At 44.3% G+C, this 15,312-nt stretch overlaps 1 protein-coding gene across 5 annotated transcripts in view; it reads left to right on the top strand.

The window, feature by feature from the left end:
• Positions 1-15,312, top strand: part of CLYBL (citramalyl-CoA lyase) — a 266,287-nt gene continuing 250,975 nt past the window's right edge. For 4 of the 5 annotated variants that reach the window (XM_061435303.1, XM_061435304.1, XM_061435306.1 and 1 more), the window contains exon 1: positions 8,916-9,024. In XM_061435303.1, the coding sequence (XP_061291287.1) occupies positions 8,960-9,024 (65 nt within the window). In that variant the 5' untranslated portion in view covers positions 8,916-8,959. Of the gene's footprint in view, positions 382-8,915; positions 9,025-15,312 lie in introns of those variants that run through there. The other variant, XM_061435298.1, reaches the window with a different exon arrangement.

The following is a 15,312-nucleotide window of genomic DNA, read 5'->3' on the forward strand; positions in this document are numbered from 1 at the left end:
GATGCCTGCGTTCCTCCCCTTGGGCCCCTCGTCACTCTGAAGTTGAGTCTATGTCATATCTTGTTGTTCTGACCCTGACCCTCTTGCTTCTCTGTCCCAAGGACCATGTAATTACATTGGGCATAGCCACACAATCCGGAATCATCGCCCCATCTCAAGATCCTTAATTGCATCACATTTGCAAAGTAACATATTCACAGGTTCTGGAAATTAGCATGCAGACATTGTGGGGGCTATTATGCAGCCCACAGCACAGGCAATTAAGAAGAAAAGGAAACTGGGAACTTCCCTGGCGGTCCAATGGTTAAGACTCCATGCTTCCAATACAGGAGGCAAGAGTTTGATCTCTGGTCAAGGAACTAAGAACTTGTGTGCCGTGAGGTGAGTCCAAAATATAACACTTTTTTCAAAATTAAAAAAGACGAAACAGCATACATATTAAGATAATTATATACTATGATAATTATATATTAAGATAAGTATATACTAAGATAATTATATATTATTATATATAATATATATTAAGATAATCCTTAATATAAAAAGTGAATTAAAGTAACAGGGGTTCCCTTATCTGCACATCCTCTCCAGCATTCATTGTGAGGTGGGTGAATCCAGAGCCTGTTATACAGAGTGAAGCGAGTCGGAAAGAGAAAGACATGTATATTGATGCATGAGTATGGAATCTAGAGAGATGGTTCTGATGAAGCTATTTGCAGGGCATTAATGGAGAAGCTGCCACAGAGAGGAGACTTGTGGATACAGTGGGGGAAGGAGAGGGTGGGACGAATGGAGGGATTAGTATGGAAACATATACATGTGTGAAATAGACAGCCAGTGGGAATTTGCTGTGTGTCAAGGGGAGTTCAACCCAGTGCTCTGGGAACCCCTGGAGGGGTGGGATGGGGTGAGGCAGGGGGCGGTTCAGGAAGGAGGAGATATGTGTGTACCTGTGGCAGATTCATGTTGATGTATGGCAGAAGCCAACACAATATTGTAAAGCAATTATCCTCCAACTGAAAAAAAAAAAAGCAACAGGGAAAATTAAGCAAAGGATAAAAATCCTGGCAGAGGATGCCTCAAGATTGAAACTTCCAGTTTGACAAATTAATTCTAAACGTCTGTCAGGTGCCAGGCTGTGTTCTGGGGGCTTGGGATACATCAGTGAACAAAACAGGCAAAAATCTCTGTTCTCACAGGGCTTACATTCAACATAAGCATGGTAAATAATACCTAGTTATTTAGAATGCTTTGGTAAAAGTCTGTTAGCCTTTGCCCTGCTTCATTTTGTACTCCAAGGCCAAACTTGCCTGTTAATGCGTATCCTTGACTTCCTACTTTTGCATTCCAGTCCCCGAGGATGAGGGCTTCTCTGATAGTTCAGTCGGTGAAGAATCCGCCTGCAATGCGGGAGACCTGGGTTTGATCCCTGGGTTCGGAAGATCCCCTGGAGAAGGGAAGAGACCACTCCAGTGTTCTGGCCTGGAGAATTCCATGGACAAAGAGTCGGACACGACTGAGCGACTTTCACTTTCACTTTTTCCCCTAGGATGAGAGATTGAACAACAACAAAGTGCTTTGGAAAAAAGGAAGTGGATCAGGGGAAGGGCCCCGGAGAGTCCCAGAGGGAGTGTGTGGGAGGTTGGAGAGGTGGGGGTGCGGGTGGGGGGGTCGGGAAACCATCTGCCCGAGACACTAGGGGGCGCTGCAGCACAGTTTCAGAGGCTGAGATTGGAAAAGAATCTTGGTTATACAATCAGTATTTGGGAGCCAGAAGGAATTTTAGAGGTCAGCGAAGTCTAACTTCCCCCACCTTATAAAGAGAAAGCTGAGGCTCAGAAAGTCCACAATGTGGTCTCTAGTTATTTTGCATTTGGCCTAAATTTGACAGACAGTCTCCTCTCTCCCCAAGAAAGCCAGACACAGTCATCACGTTATCAAAGGCAGCGCCTGCCAGGAGGTAAGGCTGGGAGGGTTTTGTATTAGAGCAGCAGGAGGCCTGGATGGTTTCAGAGTGTAGTTCTATCCATGCGACTGTTGAAAAATTATTCCACAGAACTTCTAATATGCTTCTTTCTAAGTGCAACATTCTGAAGTCTTGAATCAGTGACACTGGCCCTCCAGCCTTTGAGACGCAACTTTGGTGAAAATAACCTACGTGGGCCAGACACCCAAAGGAAGGGGAAAATGGATGATGATAAAGAGCCTTTGGTGTTTGTAACAAAGGAATAATGCAGCTTCATTTTCCTAATCGGTACTGCTGTAAGTGGTTATTTAAGTTATTTAAGCTTGAAATGATTACTGTAAACCATGGGTTGATTATTATTGTTATTCAATATCTCCTGGGGTGTGACTGTTTTCCAAAAGTGTAGCTGAGCCAATACAAAAATTCAGTACCTCAAAGATTAACAGTGAGAGTTATTTGAGTTTCATGACAATTATTAAGACCAAGTGGTGGGACTTCCCCGGCAGTCCAGTGGTTAAGACTCTGCCCTTCCAATGCAGAGAACGAGGGTTCGATCCCTTGTCAGGGGACCTAGGATCCTGCATTCTCTGCTGTCAGAACAAAAACAAAAAGACCAAGTGGTAACAATGTACCCTGTTTCCATTCAGGAGACCCTTATGTTGGAGGGCAGCCTTGCTTGAGACTTGGGCGTTCCTGTGGTTTAGAGTCTGGAGCAGTCCTCTCTGCTTGCTCTGGTCTTCCTCTAACGTCTCAGGCTCACTCCCCACGTCCAGTTTTATCCCTTCTTGCAGAGCCTCCTGGTTTCCCTGCCCCTCTCACACAGAAGGAATCGCAGCATCCTTTCTATTTCCGTATTCCCCTTCCCACATGCACCAGCAGACTCAGAGCTCACCTGTTTTTCCCACTTACCTGGCTGCCCCTTTCTTGCTGCTTTTTAAAATGTTTTGTTTTTCTAAAGAATTAAAAACAGAACTACCATATGATCCAACTATTCCACTCCTGGGCATTTATCCAAAGAAAATGAAACACTAATTAGAAAAGATATATGCACACCGATGTTCATAGCAGGGTTATTCACAATAGCCAAGACGTGGATCCAACCTCAGTGTCCATTAACAGATGACTGGATAAAGAAGATGTAGTGTACACATACAATGGAATATTGCTGTTGCTGCTGCTGCTAAGTCGCTTCAGTCGTGTCCGACTCTGTGTGACCCCAGAGAGGGCAGCCCACCAGGCTCCCCCGTCCCTGGGATTCTCCAGGCAAGAACACTGGAGTGGGTTGCCATTTCCTTCTCCAGTGCATGAAAGTGAAAAGGGAAAGTGAAGTTGCTCAGTTGTGTCCGACTCCTAGCAACCCCATGGACTGCAGCCCACCAGGCTCCTCCATCCATGGGATTTTCCAGGCTAGAGTACTGGAGTGGGGTGCCATTGCCTTCTCCACAATGGAATATTACTCAGCTACAAAAAACAGAGTTTAAAAACTGTTATTTGCAACAACATAGATGGACTGGAGGGTATTATGCTTTGTGAAGTAAGCTGGATAGAGAAAGACAAGTAAACACTGGATGTTTTCGCTTATATATGGAATCTAAAACATTATAAAACATGGATGAGTATAAGAAAACAGACTCATGGATATGACTAACTTTAAATGGCAGGTAATATATAAAAATATTGAATTACTATGTTATACATCTGAAACTATATAACACTGTAAATCAACTATACTTTAAAAATAGGTAAATGAAATCTTTTTTCTTATTTGGAAAAATATGAACTTCATAAAATTCACCATTTTAACCATGTACATGTACAGCTCCCTGGCATTAAGTACAGTCACACTGTTGTGCACCCATCACCATCCACCCCTAGACCTCTGTTCATCTTTCAGAAAGAGTTCATCTTTCTAAACTCTGTACCCATCAGACACTAGCTCCCTATTTCCCTTCCCTCCAGCCCCTGGCAACCCCCATTCTCTGTCTGTCTCTATGAATTTGACTACTCTGGGAAACTTCATATAAGTGAAATTGTGTATAGTACCTCTCCTTTTGTGATTGGCTTATTTCATTCCGCATAATGTCCTCAAGGCCCATCCATACTGTAGCTCGTGCCTGAATTTTGAGATCAGGAATTGTGTCAATAAATGTTTGTCTGAGTTGGAAAAGAATGAGTTGGATATGAAGGTAAGTCATGAGATTTGTTCAGTTCAGTTCAGTTCAGTTGCTCAGTGGTGTCCTACTCTTTGCAACCCCATGGACTGCAGCACACCAGGCCTCCCTGTCCATCACCAACTCCCGGAGCTTACTCAAACTCATGTCCGTTGAGTCGGTGATGCCATCCAACCATCTCATCCTCTGTCGTCCCCTTCTCCTCCCGCCTTCAATCTTTCCCAGCATCAGGGTCTTTTCAAACGAATCAACACTTTGCATCAGGTGGCCAGAGTATTGGAGCTTCAGCTTCAACATCAGTCCTTCCAGTGAACACTCAGGAATCCATAGATAATCTCAAAAGAGAGGAAGTAAACACTGACTGCCCCATGTCAACAGGGTGAGCCTGCAGGACCTGGGGCTTCACCTCCACCTTCCATTGCTCATGCGAATGTCTCTTATGAACAACCCCCACCTGGTTTCCTGCAGGCAAGGAAATTCTGGGAGAAGTGGTCCCAGCCAAGCTGAGCCAACACTGTGAAAGCCATCACGATGCTATCAGAGTGTATTCCACACAGGAGAGAGCTTCCATATTGGCCAGTTAGAGATAAGGACCAAACCCTCTCTCGACAATTTTACATTTCTGATGACTGGAAGAATTTTCCACCGATGGTCTCTGGCTCCGTGCCCTCCAAATCTGTTTCTCTTTTACTACGCATGCACTGCTGGGGCCAGGTACCCAAGGGGCATGTTCTTATTGGGATATGACCTCTGACCTTTGCATCTTTATGCACACGAGTCAGTACAGTGGGCAGCAGAATTCCTGAAAGTCATTCTTAAACCAGAACTGCTCATAATTAGACATGGAAGTGACTGCAAACCACACAAACGTATTCTATGAAATCTAAGCCAAATATATCCCAGCTCAGCTTTTCCTTAGCTGGACTCCCAAAATACATGCAGCCATTCCTACGCCATCCAACATTAAGGAAATCTGAGAGAGGAACAGTTGGAGTAGACGAAGAAAGTGTCTTAACCAATGGTAGTTAAAATATCTTACTTTGGTACAGTTTACAAAAACAAATGCCCTTGTGCCCTGGTGGGCACTTGGAGGGGACCAGTGCAAGTCAGCGGCCCTGAGGTTAACTGCCTTTGGATAAATTTGCATCTGGCTGTTTCTATGCAAGGCATTATTTGAATTGATTTTTATTTTAATTTTTTGTTAAAAATATTTTTAAACATATATATATTGAGGAATATATAATAAATCCCACTCCCACCCATGTACCCATGTTTCAGCTTCAACAGTGATCATCGTTGATTGGTTATTCTGGTACCCACCCTCGTCACCCATAAGCCCAGTGTGCTCTGGAGTTGTGATGCTTCTGTTAGCCTTCCTTCTTATCTCACCAGATTGCTTAACTCAGCAAGGTCTCACAGAATTATTCAACCTGCTAAATTTCATATTTTTAGTGCCCTTGGAGCAAACACAATTTTCTTTTTCTTTCAGTTTTGGAGGCTTGAGTAAAGACAGATGTGACTAGCTCCTGGAAAAGAACTAGATTCCTTTCTCTATTATATCTGGAAAAACAGTTTCTTCCAGGAATCCGTATACTAGGTAGATGAAATTAATAAAGTCTACCAACATTAGGAAACAATCCTTAAAACCCACAAGTTAGTAATCTCACAAGAGGTTGAATAAAACCACAGTAGTCCTGGTTAGAATGGGCATAGCTATAATTTCTTCAAGCAGAATTTTAAAGAAATTGGAATCAGTTAGCAAAAGAGTCATTGGAGGTTGTATTTTACCTAAAAAATTCATAACTTCCGGGGCATTTTTAGTAAGGATAACAACTCACATGGCAGTTCTCAGAATTATAATGAGGCTAGAGGAACATTTTCATCTTATATTTATTAAACACCCACAGGTGGCAAGTCACTGGGCCTCGTGCTGGGGGCACACAGCAATGACAAGATGCACTGGGTCCCTGCTCTCAAAGAGGTCACATCTATTTCTATAGACAGAGTTTCTAGAGCAGAGCACTAGCAGCCTTTCTGTGAGTGGGAAAGTCCAAACATCCCCTAGCCCTACTTTCTAAATGACAACCACACACTCCCAAACCCATCTGTCTATGGCCATACTCCCTCCCACCCTGAGAACCACAGGAGGAAAGGCAACAGTAAGAAAGTAAATTCACAAGCTGGTAAACAAACACTGTGATGCGGGCGGTGATGGAGACGATCAGGCGGCTGTGCCAGTGAAACAGACCAGGAGGATGCTCTAGTGCGGGTTGTCGGCTCAGGCGCTTTGAGCAGGTGGCAGGTAGGGTAAATGTCCGAGAGGATGCGACAGTCTGGCCATAAGAGTTCTGGGGATAAGAAACACCATGTGAACAAAAGAAAGAAAAAAAAGAAAGAAACAGCATGTGCCCTGAAGTGGGAGAGAGTTTATCATGCTAAAAACCGAAAAAACTTCCCTGGTGGTCCCATGGTTAAGACTGCAAGCTTCCAAAGCAGGGGGTTCGGTTCCATCCCTGGTCAGGGAACTAGGTCCCTACATGCTGTGGGGCTTGACCCCCGCAAAAAAACAAATCCCTCCTCCCAAAAAAACCCACAGAAAGAAGATAGGTGGGGCTGAGACGAGGGTGAAGAGACAGGCAGGGGCCAAATTAGAGTACGGGCTTCAGAGTCATGGTGAAGAACCGGGGTTTTATTTTGCTGCTGCTGCTGCTGCTAAGTCGCGTCAGTCCTGTCCGACTCTGTGCGACCCCACAGATGGCAGCCCACCAGGCTCCCCTGTCCCTGAGATTCTCCAGGCAATAACACTGGAGTGTGTTGCCATTTGCTATTCCAATGCATGAAAGTGAAAGGTGAAAGTGAAGACGTTGTATCCGACTCTTAGCGACCCCATGGACTGCAGCCTACCAGGCTCCTCTGTCCGTGGGATTTTCCAAACAAGAGTACTGGAGTGGGGTGCCATTGCCTTCTCCGATGGGGTTTTATTCTAAACGCTGTCAAAAGTTGATAAGTAACAGAAGTAAAACCAACGAATGCTTGAGGTAGTAATTGGTAAAAGTTTATTGTGGACAGATGGAAAAGACATCTTGCAAACTGGAAGCACTCAAACCAAAGCATGGAATGAGACTCAGGGATATATTGTTACAAAGTAGCTCCTTTAGTGAGAAAGTAGTAACTGTTCATTCTTCACAGTGATTAGTTATGGTATTTATGGTATTAGACTTTTCTTCAATGATAAGGAATTGAGCAGCGGTTACCTCATATCAACCTTGGGAAGTAGTTCAAGTTTTGCTTGTGATTTTCAGAGGCATAAGCAAGAAATAACCTAGGTCAAGTTGTCTTGCAAAATAAGTCAAATTAGGCTTTGATTGTATGATGAAGCTGGGTTGTCTACTCAGGATTTTTAAGGTGGGTCTTCATTTGTTTTTTTAACACTTCTCAACGAATGTCACTAATGAGTGTTAAGAAAGGAATTGGTGTGATGATAATAATAAGTAGTTAACATTACTGAGCATGTGCTCTGAGCCAGAAGAGGTTTTAAGCTCTTTATATACGTTAATGCAACATATCCTTATAATACCTTTTAATTACCCTATGAGGTGAGTACTATTTGTATTTTCCTTTTTACAAGAGAAAACTGAAGCAGGGAGAGGTTAAGTAATTTGCCCAAAGCCACACAGCTGGTAAGCTGTTTAATACCTTCGTATTCTCCTGACTGTGAAGCTAGAGTTGTATTTGCTATCTGGCAGGAAGGAGTCGGAGTGAAGGGTAGTGTGTGCCGCCCGGTGTCTTCAACAAGCATTTCCTTCGCCCAGAAAACTGCCAGCAGTAGCTATTCTGACCCTATTACAGGCATAAATGCCCCATAAAGGATTAACTGTTAACCAAGGCATGCACAAGATGAGGCTCACAAACTTTGTTAGGTAATATTCAAACAAAACCAACAAAGAAATTCCTTGAAAGTCTGGCTATGTTGGGCTGGGAATATGCAAGCTCTATCAAAAGCTGCCCTAAAAACCCAGAAGTGTGGGCAGGGTTGGATTCAGTCACCCAAAGACCCACTCAAGAAAGAACCCCTCACCCCCCTTTAGACTTTGCCTCGCGTTTCAGCCTGAAATCTGTTAGTATCCAACCTGAAGTGAAGTGAAGTGAAGTGAAAGTCGCTGAGTCGTGTCAGACTCTTTGTGACCCCATGGACTATATAGTTCATGGAATTCTCCAGGCCAGAATACTGGAGTGGTTGGCCTTTCCCTCCTCCAGGGGATCTTTACAACCCAGGGATCGAACCCAGGTCTCCCACATTGCAGGCGGATTCTTTACCAGCTGAGCCACAAGGGAAGACCAAGGGAAGACTCTTGAGAGTCCCTTGGACTGCAAGGAGATCCAACCAGTCCATTCTGAAGGAGATCAGCCCTGGGATTTCTTTGGAAGGACTGATGCTGAAGTTGAAACTCCAATACTTTGGCCACCTGATGCGAAGAACTGACTCATTTGAAAAGACCCTGATGCTGGGAAAGATTGAAGGCAGAAGGGACGACAGAGGATAGGATGGTTGGATGGCATCACCGACTCAATGGACATGAGTTTGAGTAAGCTCCGGGAGTTGGTGATGGACAGGGAGGTCTGGCGTGCTGCAGTCCATGGGGTCGCAAAGAGTCGGACACGACTGAGCGATTAGACTGATCTGAACTCAGCCTGGAAGCTCAGACAGCCCGAGGGGGCAGGAGCTCAGAGCGCGGGGGCGTGGCTTGCGGGGAGTGGGCGGGGCGTGGAGAGGGGCGGGACGAAGTGGAGACGGATAGGGCGGGACGCGTGCGTCGGGAAGATGGCGCAGCGTCTGCTGAGGAGGGCGGCGCGAGGAGCGACGGCGGCGGCGGCGCTGCCTAGGCTGTGAGTGCAGGTCCCCAGTCCCCCGCCGCTCGGCCGCGCTCGCTGTGGGTCGGCATTCGGCTCAGCGCTGCGCAGGCGCGGCCTCCTCGGCCCCTGGCGGGAAGCCCCGCGGGCCGCGAGCGCCGTGAACCTCCCGAGCGCGCGTGCTCGACCTTTGCCAAGGTCGGCAACGCCCCGCTGGGGTCGCCCCCACCCCCTGCAATGTCCTTGCCTCAGTCCGGGAGGGCCGTTGTCTGAGTCCGGAAAATGGGTACAAACGTTCGACCTCTCAAACCCAGAAAACTCGCGGCCCCACACAGGGAAGCCAGGAACGTAGGGCCGGGAGGCGGCTCGCCTCCACCTGGTTGTTCACGCAGCGGTTCCCAAACTGGTCTCAGGACCCCTTTACTCGCTGAGAAATTATTGAGGACCCCGGAGAGTTTTTGCTTGTATCTGTTGATTTTTTTTTTAATTTAAAAGTTTAGTCATTTTAAAATCACAAATCCATATAAATTGAACGCAGATTGCATCTTTAATGAAAAATATTAGAGAAAAGTGGCGTGGTATATTTTTTAAAATGTCTTCAGTTTAATTAAGGACAGTTGGAGTCACATATCACCTGTCTTGGAGAAAGCTTACCTAGAAATTTCCAGGCTCATGCACAAACCAGTTGGAAAAGGGAAGACCTCGAAGACCCTTTCACAGGGTCTCAGGGTGCCACCTCCTCACCCCAGGTATCCTCAGATGACACTTTGAGAACCGCTGGTTGAGATTTGCTTGTTTGCCAACCACATGCACATATATGTTCCCTCATTCTGTTCCCTGATCACCATGGAAAGAAGCTGCGTGACTCATTTATAAAGATGAGGAAACCAAGGCTCGCAGAGGCTGACTGACACTCAAAGCAGAGAATGGCAGAGTTGGGTTCAGAAACAAAATCAGAGGCTCCTGCTCTGGAACTTGGTTACATCTGCTTGCTCCGTGCTTCCTGACTCACTGGTGTTCCATGCCAGGAGCCACCTGGCTTGTGCATCCCACCTTCCCATTTCCTAGATCCTGGCCTGGTAATGTCTCTGGGTTCTGGGGTCAACAGTGAAGCCAGAGGAGCCCCTGAAAGGGTGTACCCTTCCAGAAAGTCCTTTTCTGGCCTATGAAGGGGCCAGCTTCTGTGGCCTCTTCAACAATGGGTCCAGTGACTACACCGGGTCACTGACTTCTAAGGCTCCTGGGGCTAAGCTCATAATGCACTTCATTCCTCTTAGCACACTGGCCTAGTCTCAGCACTCTTAGACACCCCACCAAGGCCATGGCAGCAGGCTTTCATGCAGAGCCCTTCCCAGGTTAAATGCTATGGGTCCTGGCGCCTTCAGAACACATGGGGATGGGAAAAGTAAATGTGCCCAAGGTCAGCTTAAAAAAGTCTGCCTGCAGGTGTCTTTACTTTCTATCCCAGTTGTCTAGCACTTCCTCTTCAAGCCAGTAGACTGGCTTCTGGTGGCTTTTCTCTTGTTTTTAGAGCATCAGCAGTGTTGCTGATAGGCAGTTATTGAACCCTCTTCCCGACCCTCCAGCGTTTTCCTCTGTTGCAGTGGTGCTTCCCTGGTGCTTCCCTGCCCTTCCTTTCTCCAGCCCAGCAGCTCTCTGCTGCTGCCGACCAATTTACAGAAATACCCTGCCCTCATTGGGGGCACATAACTGCCCACTGCTAGGAATGTCTTTTAAATCCTCTCAGCTGGCAGAGCAAAGAAATGTGTAAATAGTAATCCATGCATATGTACACATCTAGAAATATTTCTCATGTAACCATTTGTACCTATATTAAGCTAAAGGTGAGTTCATACTGTATTCTAATCCATTACCACATGGATCATTCTAGCCTCCTCACCCGCCTTGTTTGTAAATTTTCACCCCAACAGTGAGAGACCTGGCTTCCACTATACACTATCCAGTCACTCAGTTATTCAATTTCAGTGTGCATGTAGCAGTATCTGACTTGTTAGACCATACTTCTCTGGAAAAGACTTTAAAGTCCAGTGCTTAGATACAGTTCCTTTCCCTTTAGTCGTAGAGACTCCACTTATTTCCACAGTTACTTGGGTTAGCACCTTTTCTTCCCAGCCCCTTCAGTGAGGTGATTTCATACATTTGTAATACAGTAAGATTCTCTTTTCCCTTTTCTTGTCTAGTTGCACTAGCTAATGGTTTTACTAAGTAAGACATTAAATAGGAGTGATGAGACTCCTGTTTGCCTTGGTCCCAATCTTAGGGAAAGCATCCAGTTTTCCACTGTTGAGTCTGATATTAATTGTAGGTGTTCTATAGATGGTTTTTATTCCCCATTTACTGAGGTGCTTTTTTTTTCTTTCTTGTTTAGCCTGTTGATGTGGCAGATTATATTAAGTGATTTCTGAATATTGGGCTAGCCTTGTATACCTGGAATAAATCCCACTTGGTCATGGCCTATAGTTCTTTTTATGTATACATTGTTGGATTTGATTTGTGAATATTTTTTGAGGGTTTTACATCTGTATTCATGAGTGACGTTAGTCTGTAGTTTTCCTTTCTTGTATTTATTTGGTATTGGTTTCTATATGTTTCATCTCTTTTTTGTTCTTATATTCTTTTACTGTTGCTTTCTTCTTTCTTTTGCATTAAGTATTTTCTTACATGATATTTTTTATTTCTTTAATGATTTTTTTCACTATTTTTTTAGTGGTTGCCCTCAGGCTTACTATATGCCTCTTTAAAAAATTGTGGTAAAATATGTATAACAAGCTTTGCCATCTTAACTATTTTGGGTGTACAGTTTAGTGGCATTATCATATTCACAGTGCTTTGCAGACATCATCATTATCCCCCCATTTTTTTCATCACTCCAAACAGAAACTCTGTACCTATTAACAGTAACTCTTCATTCCCTACTTTCTTTCTGTCTCTCTAAATTTGCCTCTTTTAGGTATTTCATATAAGTGGAATCATACAATATTTGTCATTTTGTTTCTGGCTTATTTCACTTAGCATAATTCAAGAGTCTTCCATGGTGTGTAGCATGTATTAGAACTCCATTCCTTCCTATGGCTGGATAGTATTTAATTGTTTGTATATTACTGTATATATCTTAACTTATCAGAATCTACTTTTGATTTATACTGACTTAACTCCAGAAAATAGAAATATCTATATAGTTCCCTTTTCTTCTTTTTTATGAGATGATTGTTTTTACGTATTGTATGTGTATAGAAAGCTGTCTCATCGGTTGTTATATTCTTCAATTCTGGAAAATCTTTGCTTTCAGGTCACCAGATGACACGCAGTTCCAGTCACACTTTGCACTTTCTTCATGGGTGTCACATGAATCCAGGAGTCTGTTCCTTGGAGTTTGGTGGCACAGTGGTTGGTTAGCAGTATTCGATAGGGGCCTTTCCAATGAGATTGAAGAGAGTTCTGGAGGTGTCTTTTCCGAAAGATGAAATCTCCAGGTTGCAATCAGTGTGTGATGCTTAAGGTCTTCATTTCCTGAGGGCACACTGTGAAAAGATTGCTCTACCAAAACATGGTTACTTTTAACAGCACCAGTTAGGCCTTTGCAATATTGGCGTATCTCTGCTTTTATCAGCTGTGAGTCAAAAGAAGCAGGAGTCAAGTGTATTGGACATTCTGTGACTGTTCCAAAGGTTGCAAGTTTATGAGTTTCAAAGGGGTGGATCTGAGATTTAGAAATATCAATGGAATGCTTTTGGCCAAAATAGTTGGAGAGTCTCTACAGATTTTGCCAGTTGAGTCTTAATGATGTTAATGTGTTTAACTAAACAAGATGATTGAGGGTGGCAAGTACAATCAAAGTGTTGTAAAACCAAACGGACAGCACATACTTGTTGAAGTGCCTGGCCAGTAAAAATGGATTCCTCAGTTACTATGAAATCTGAGAGGAATTCTGCAGGGGAAGCCTTTGGTCCAGTGGGAAACATACAGGCCATGAGTGAAACACATTTGTATCCACTAGATGGAGTAAATGTATAAAATTCATTTGCCAGACCTCAGATGGTTCATTAAACAGGTTGAGATATCTGGGAGCAGTAAGAATGGCTTCCCTGGATTGTGCTTTGGACCGTGTAACACATGAGGCAGGCGCCTTTTGTGGCCTTGTTGATTTCCCCACCAGTATTGATGCATGAGGGCTGTCATCTGTCCGTTGTTGTTGTGTAGTCGCTCAGTCGTGTTCAACTCTTTGCCACCCCACAGACTGCAGCCTACCAGGCTCCGCTGTCCATGCAGTTCTCCAGGCAACACTACTGGAGTGGGTTGCTGTTCCCTTCTCCATCATTTGTCAGTAGACCAGTGGTTTAATGCAGGATTGGGGGTGAGGAGTGGGAATTTTAGTGTCTCTGGTAGGACTGGGTGCTTGTTTTGTCCAAACCAGAGCTTTCTCTTTTTATCAAATCAACAGTTATGTAATTTCTGGATTTGTTTTTCTGAAGCCAGTTGTTGGGCTTCTCTAGCAAGTTTTTCTAAATGATCATTTGTGGAAATATCCCTATGGATCATGACAGAAGTTTGGCTGCTGTTGGTCCCTTTAAGGGCAGCATTCCTTGCATTATTATCAGCAAGGTGATACACTGTAGCTTCCAGAAAATCAAGCTTAGAATGTCCCAGAACCTTGATAATAGCTAAAGCAGCTGGTAAGAGTATTGTATGCAACAATTCTTGAATACAGAATTGTGCAGCCCATCCCCATGGGCCAGTTTTAGATCACCCCCGAATTTCTGCTGCTAAGTCGCTACAGTCGTGTCTGACTCTGTGCAACCCCATAGACGGCAGCCCACCAGGCTCCCCGTCCCTGGGATTGTCCAGGCAAGAACACTGGAGTGAGTTGCCATTTCCTTCTCCAAGGCATGAAAGTGAAAAGTGAAAGTGAAGTCGCTCAGTCGTGTCCGACTCTAGCGACCCCATGGACTGCAGCCCACTAGGCTCCTCCATCCATGGGATTTTCTAGGCAAAAGTACTGGAGTGGGGTGCCATTGCCTCCCCCAAGTTCTCTTGAGCCCTTTTGCAATTAACCCTCACTCCTGCCTCCAGCCCTGTCATCCTTTTCATATTCATATTGTCAGTAGTGACTTGCTCTCTCTGCCTGATATTTGTAGTCCTTTTTTCTTTGCTTTTTGCTTGATCAGTCTGGCTAGAGTTTTCAGTTTATTGATCTTTTTAAAGAACTATTTTTAGTTTTATTGATTTTTCCCTATTTTTTGTTTTTAATTTCATTGATTTCTGTTCCAATATTTATTATTTTCTGTCTTCAACTTACCTTGGGTTTAGTTTGCTCTTTTGATAACCACTCGAATGGAGGATGGAGATGGAAGAAGAAGGGAGCAGAGGGGAGAAACTGTAGGCATAGAAGAATGCAAGCAGTGAGCGAGCAAGGGGAAAAGCCTTTGTAGAAAGAATGGTAAAGAGGAGGCCAGGGTTAAAAAGAACAAACTTCTGAGTGAGCATTTTGAAAAGAACTCAGAATTCTAAGAATATGTGTACTTTGTCACTTGACTTGGTATTAAAAGCTCAATGCGAAGTGTTAGGTATTTTTAAATGTTTGTTGGCATCATTAGAAATTGACTTTAGTTGCCCAAATGCATAGTGAGAAGCTAAATGGGATACTGTAAACAAAAAATTATGTTTTGGGTTATGAGGCAGAAAGAAACTTTAGTTCAGGGAGATAGGGGGAACAACTGTCTCAACTTGCCTAGGACTACTGTCCTGGTTTTAGCATTGAAGGTCCCACATTCCAGGAAGATCCTGTTTCAGGCAAAGAAGGATGGTTATTTACCCTAGAGATAGAGAAAGGAAGGGCTGAAGGATGGAGTAAAGATGATCTAAGATAGTAGACCAGAGGTCCAAGAATTGGAGCTAGAGCCTTCTAGAATGGCCTCCTAAAAGAATGGGATGGGTGGACTACGGTCTGTTAGAGTCAGAAAGAGCCAGACATGAATAAGCAACTAAAAGAATGGGATGGGAAAGAGTATTTGGAATGCTTTTTTTTTTTTTTTTGAGGAAAAAAGAGCCTCTGCTAGGAGTAGGGCTGCAGAGAAGAGGTGAGAGACTCTGAGGAAATAGGAAATACCATAAGGGAGTAGATAGACCAGGCGGCCTGGAGGCAGGGGACATGCCCGTGGCCTGGACACAGGAGTTGGTGGGAAATGAGGTAAAACCAGAGTAAAACTAGTGGGCAGTAACCAAAAAGGTCAGTTTTCATTCCAATCCCAAAGAAAGGCAATGCCAAAGAATGCTCAAACTACCGCGCAATTGCGCTCATTTCAC

This window comes from Bos javanicus, chromosome 12 (assembly GCF_032452875.1).
Source record: "Bos javanicus breed banteng chromosome 12, ARS-OSU_banteng_1.0, whole genome shotgun sequence".
Lineage (NCBI taxonomy): Eukaryota > Metazoa > Chordata > Mammalia > Artiodactyla > Bovidae > Bos > Bos javanicus.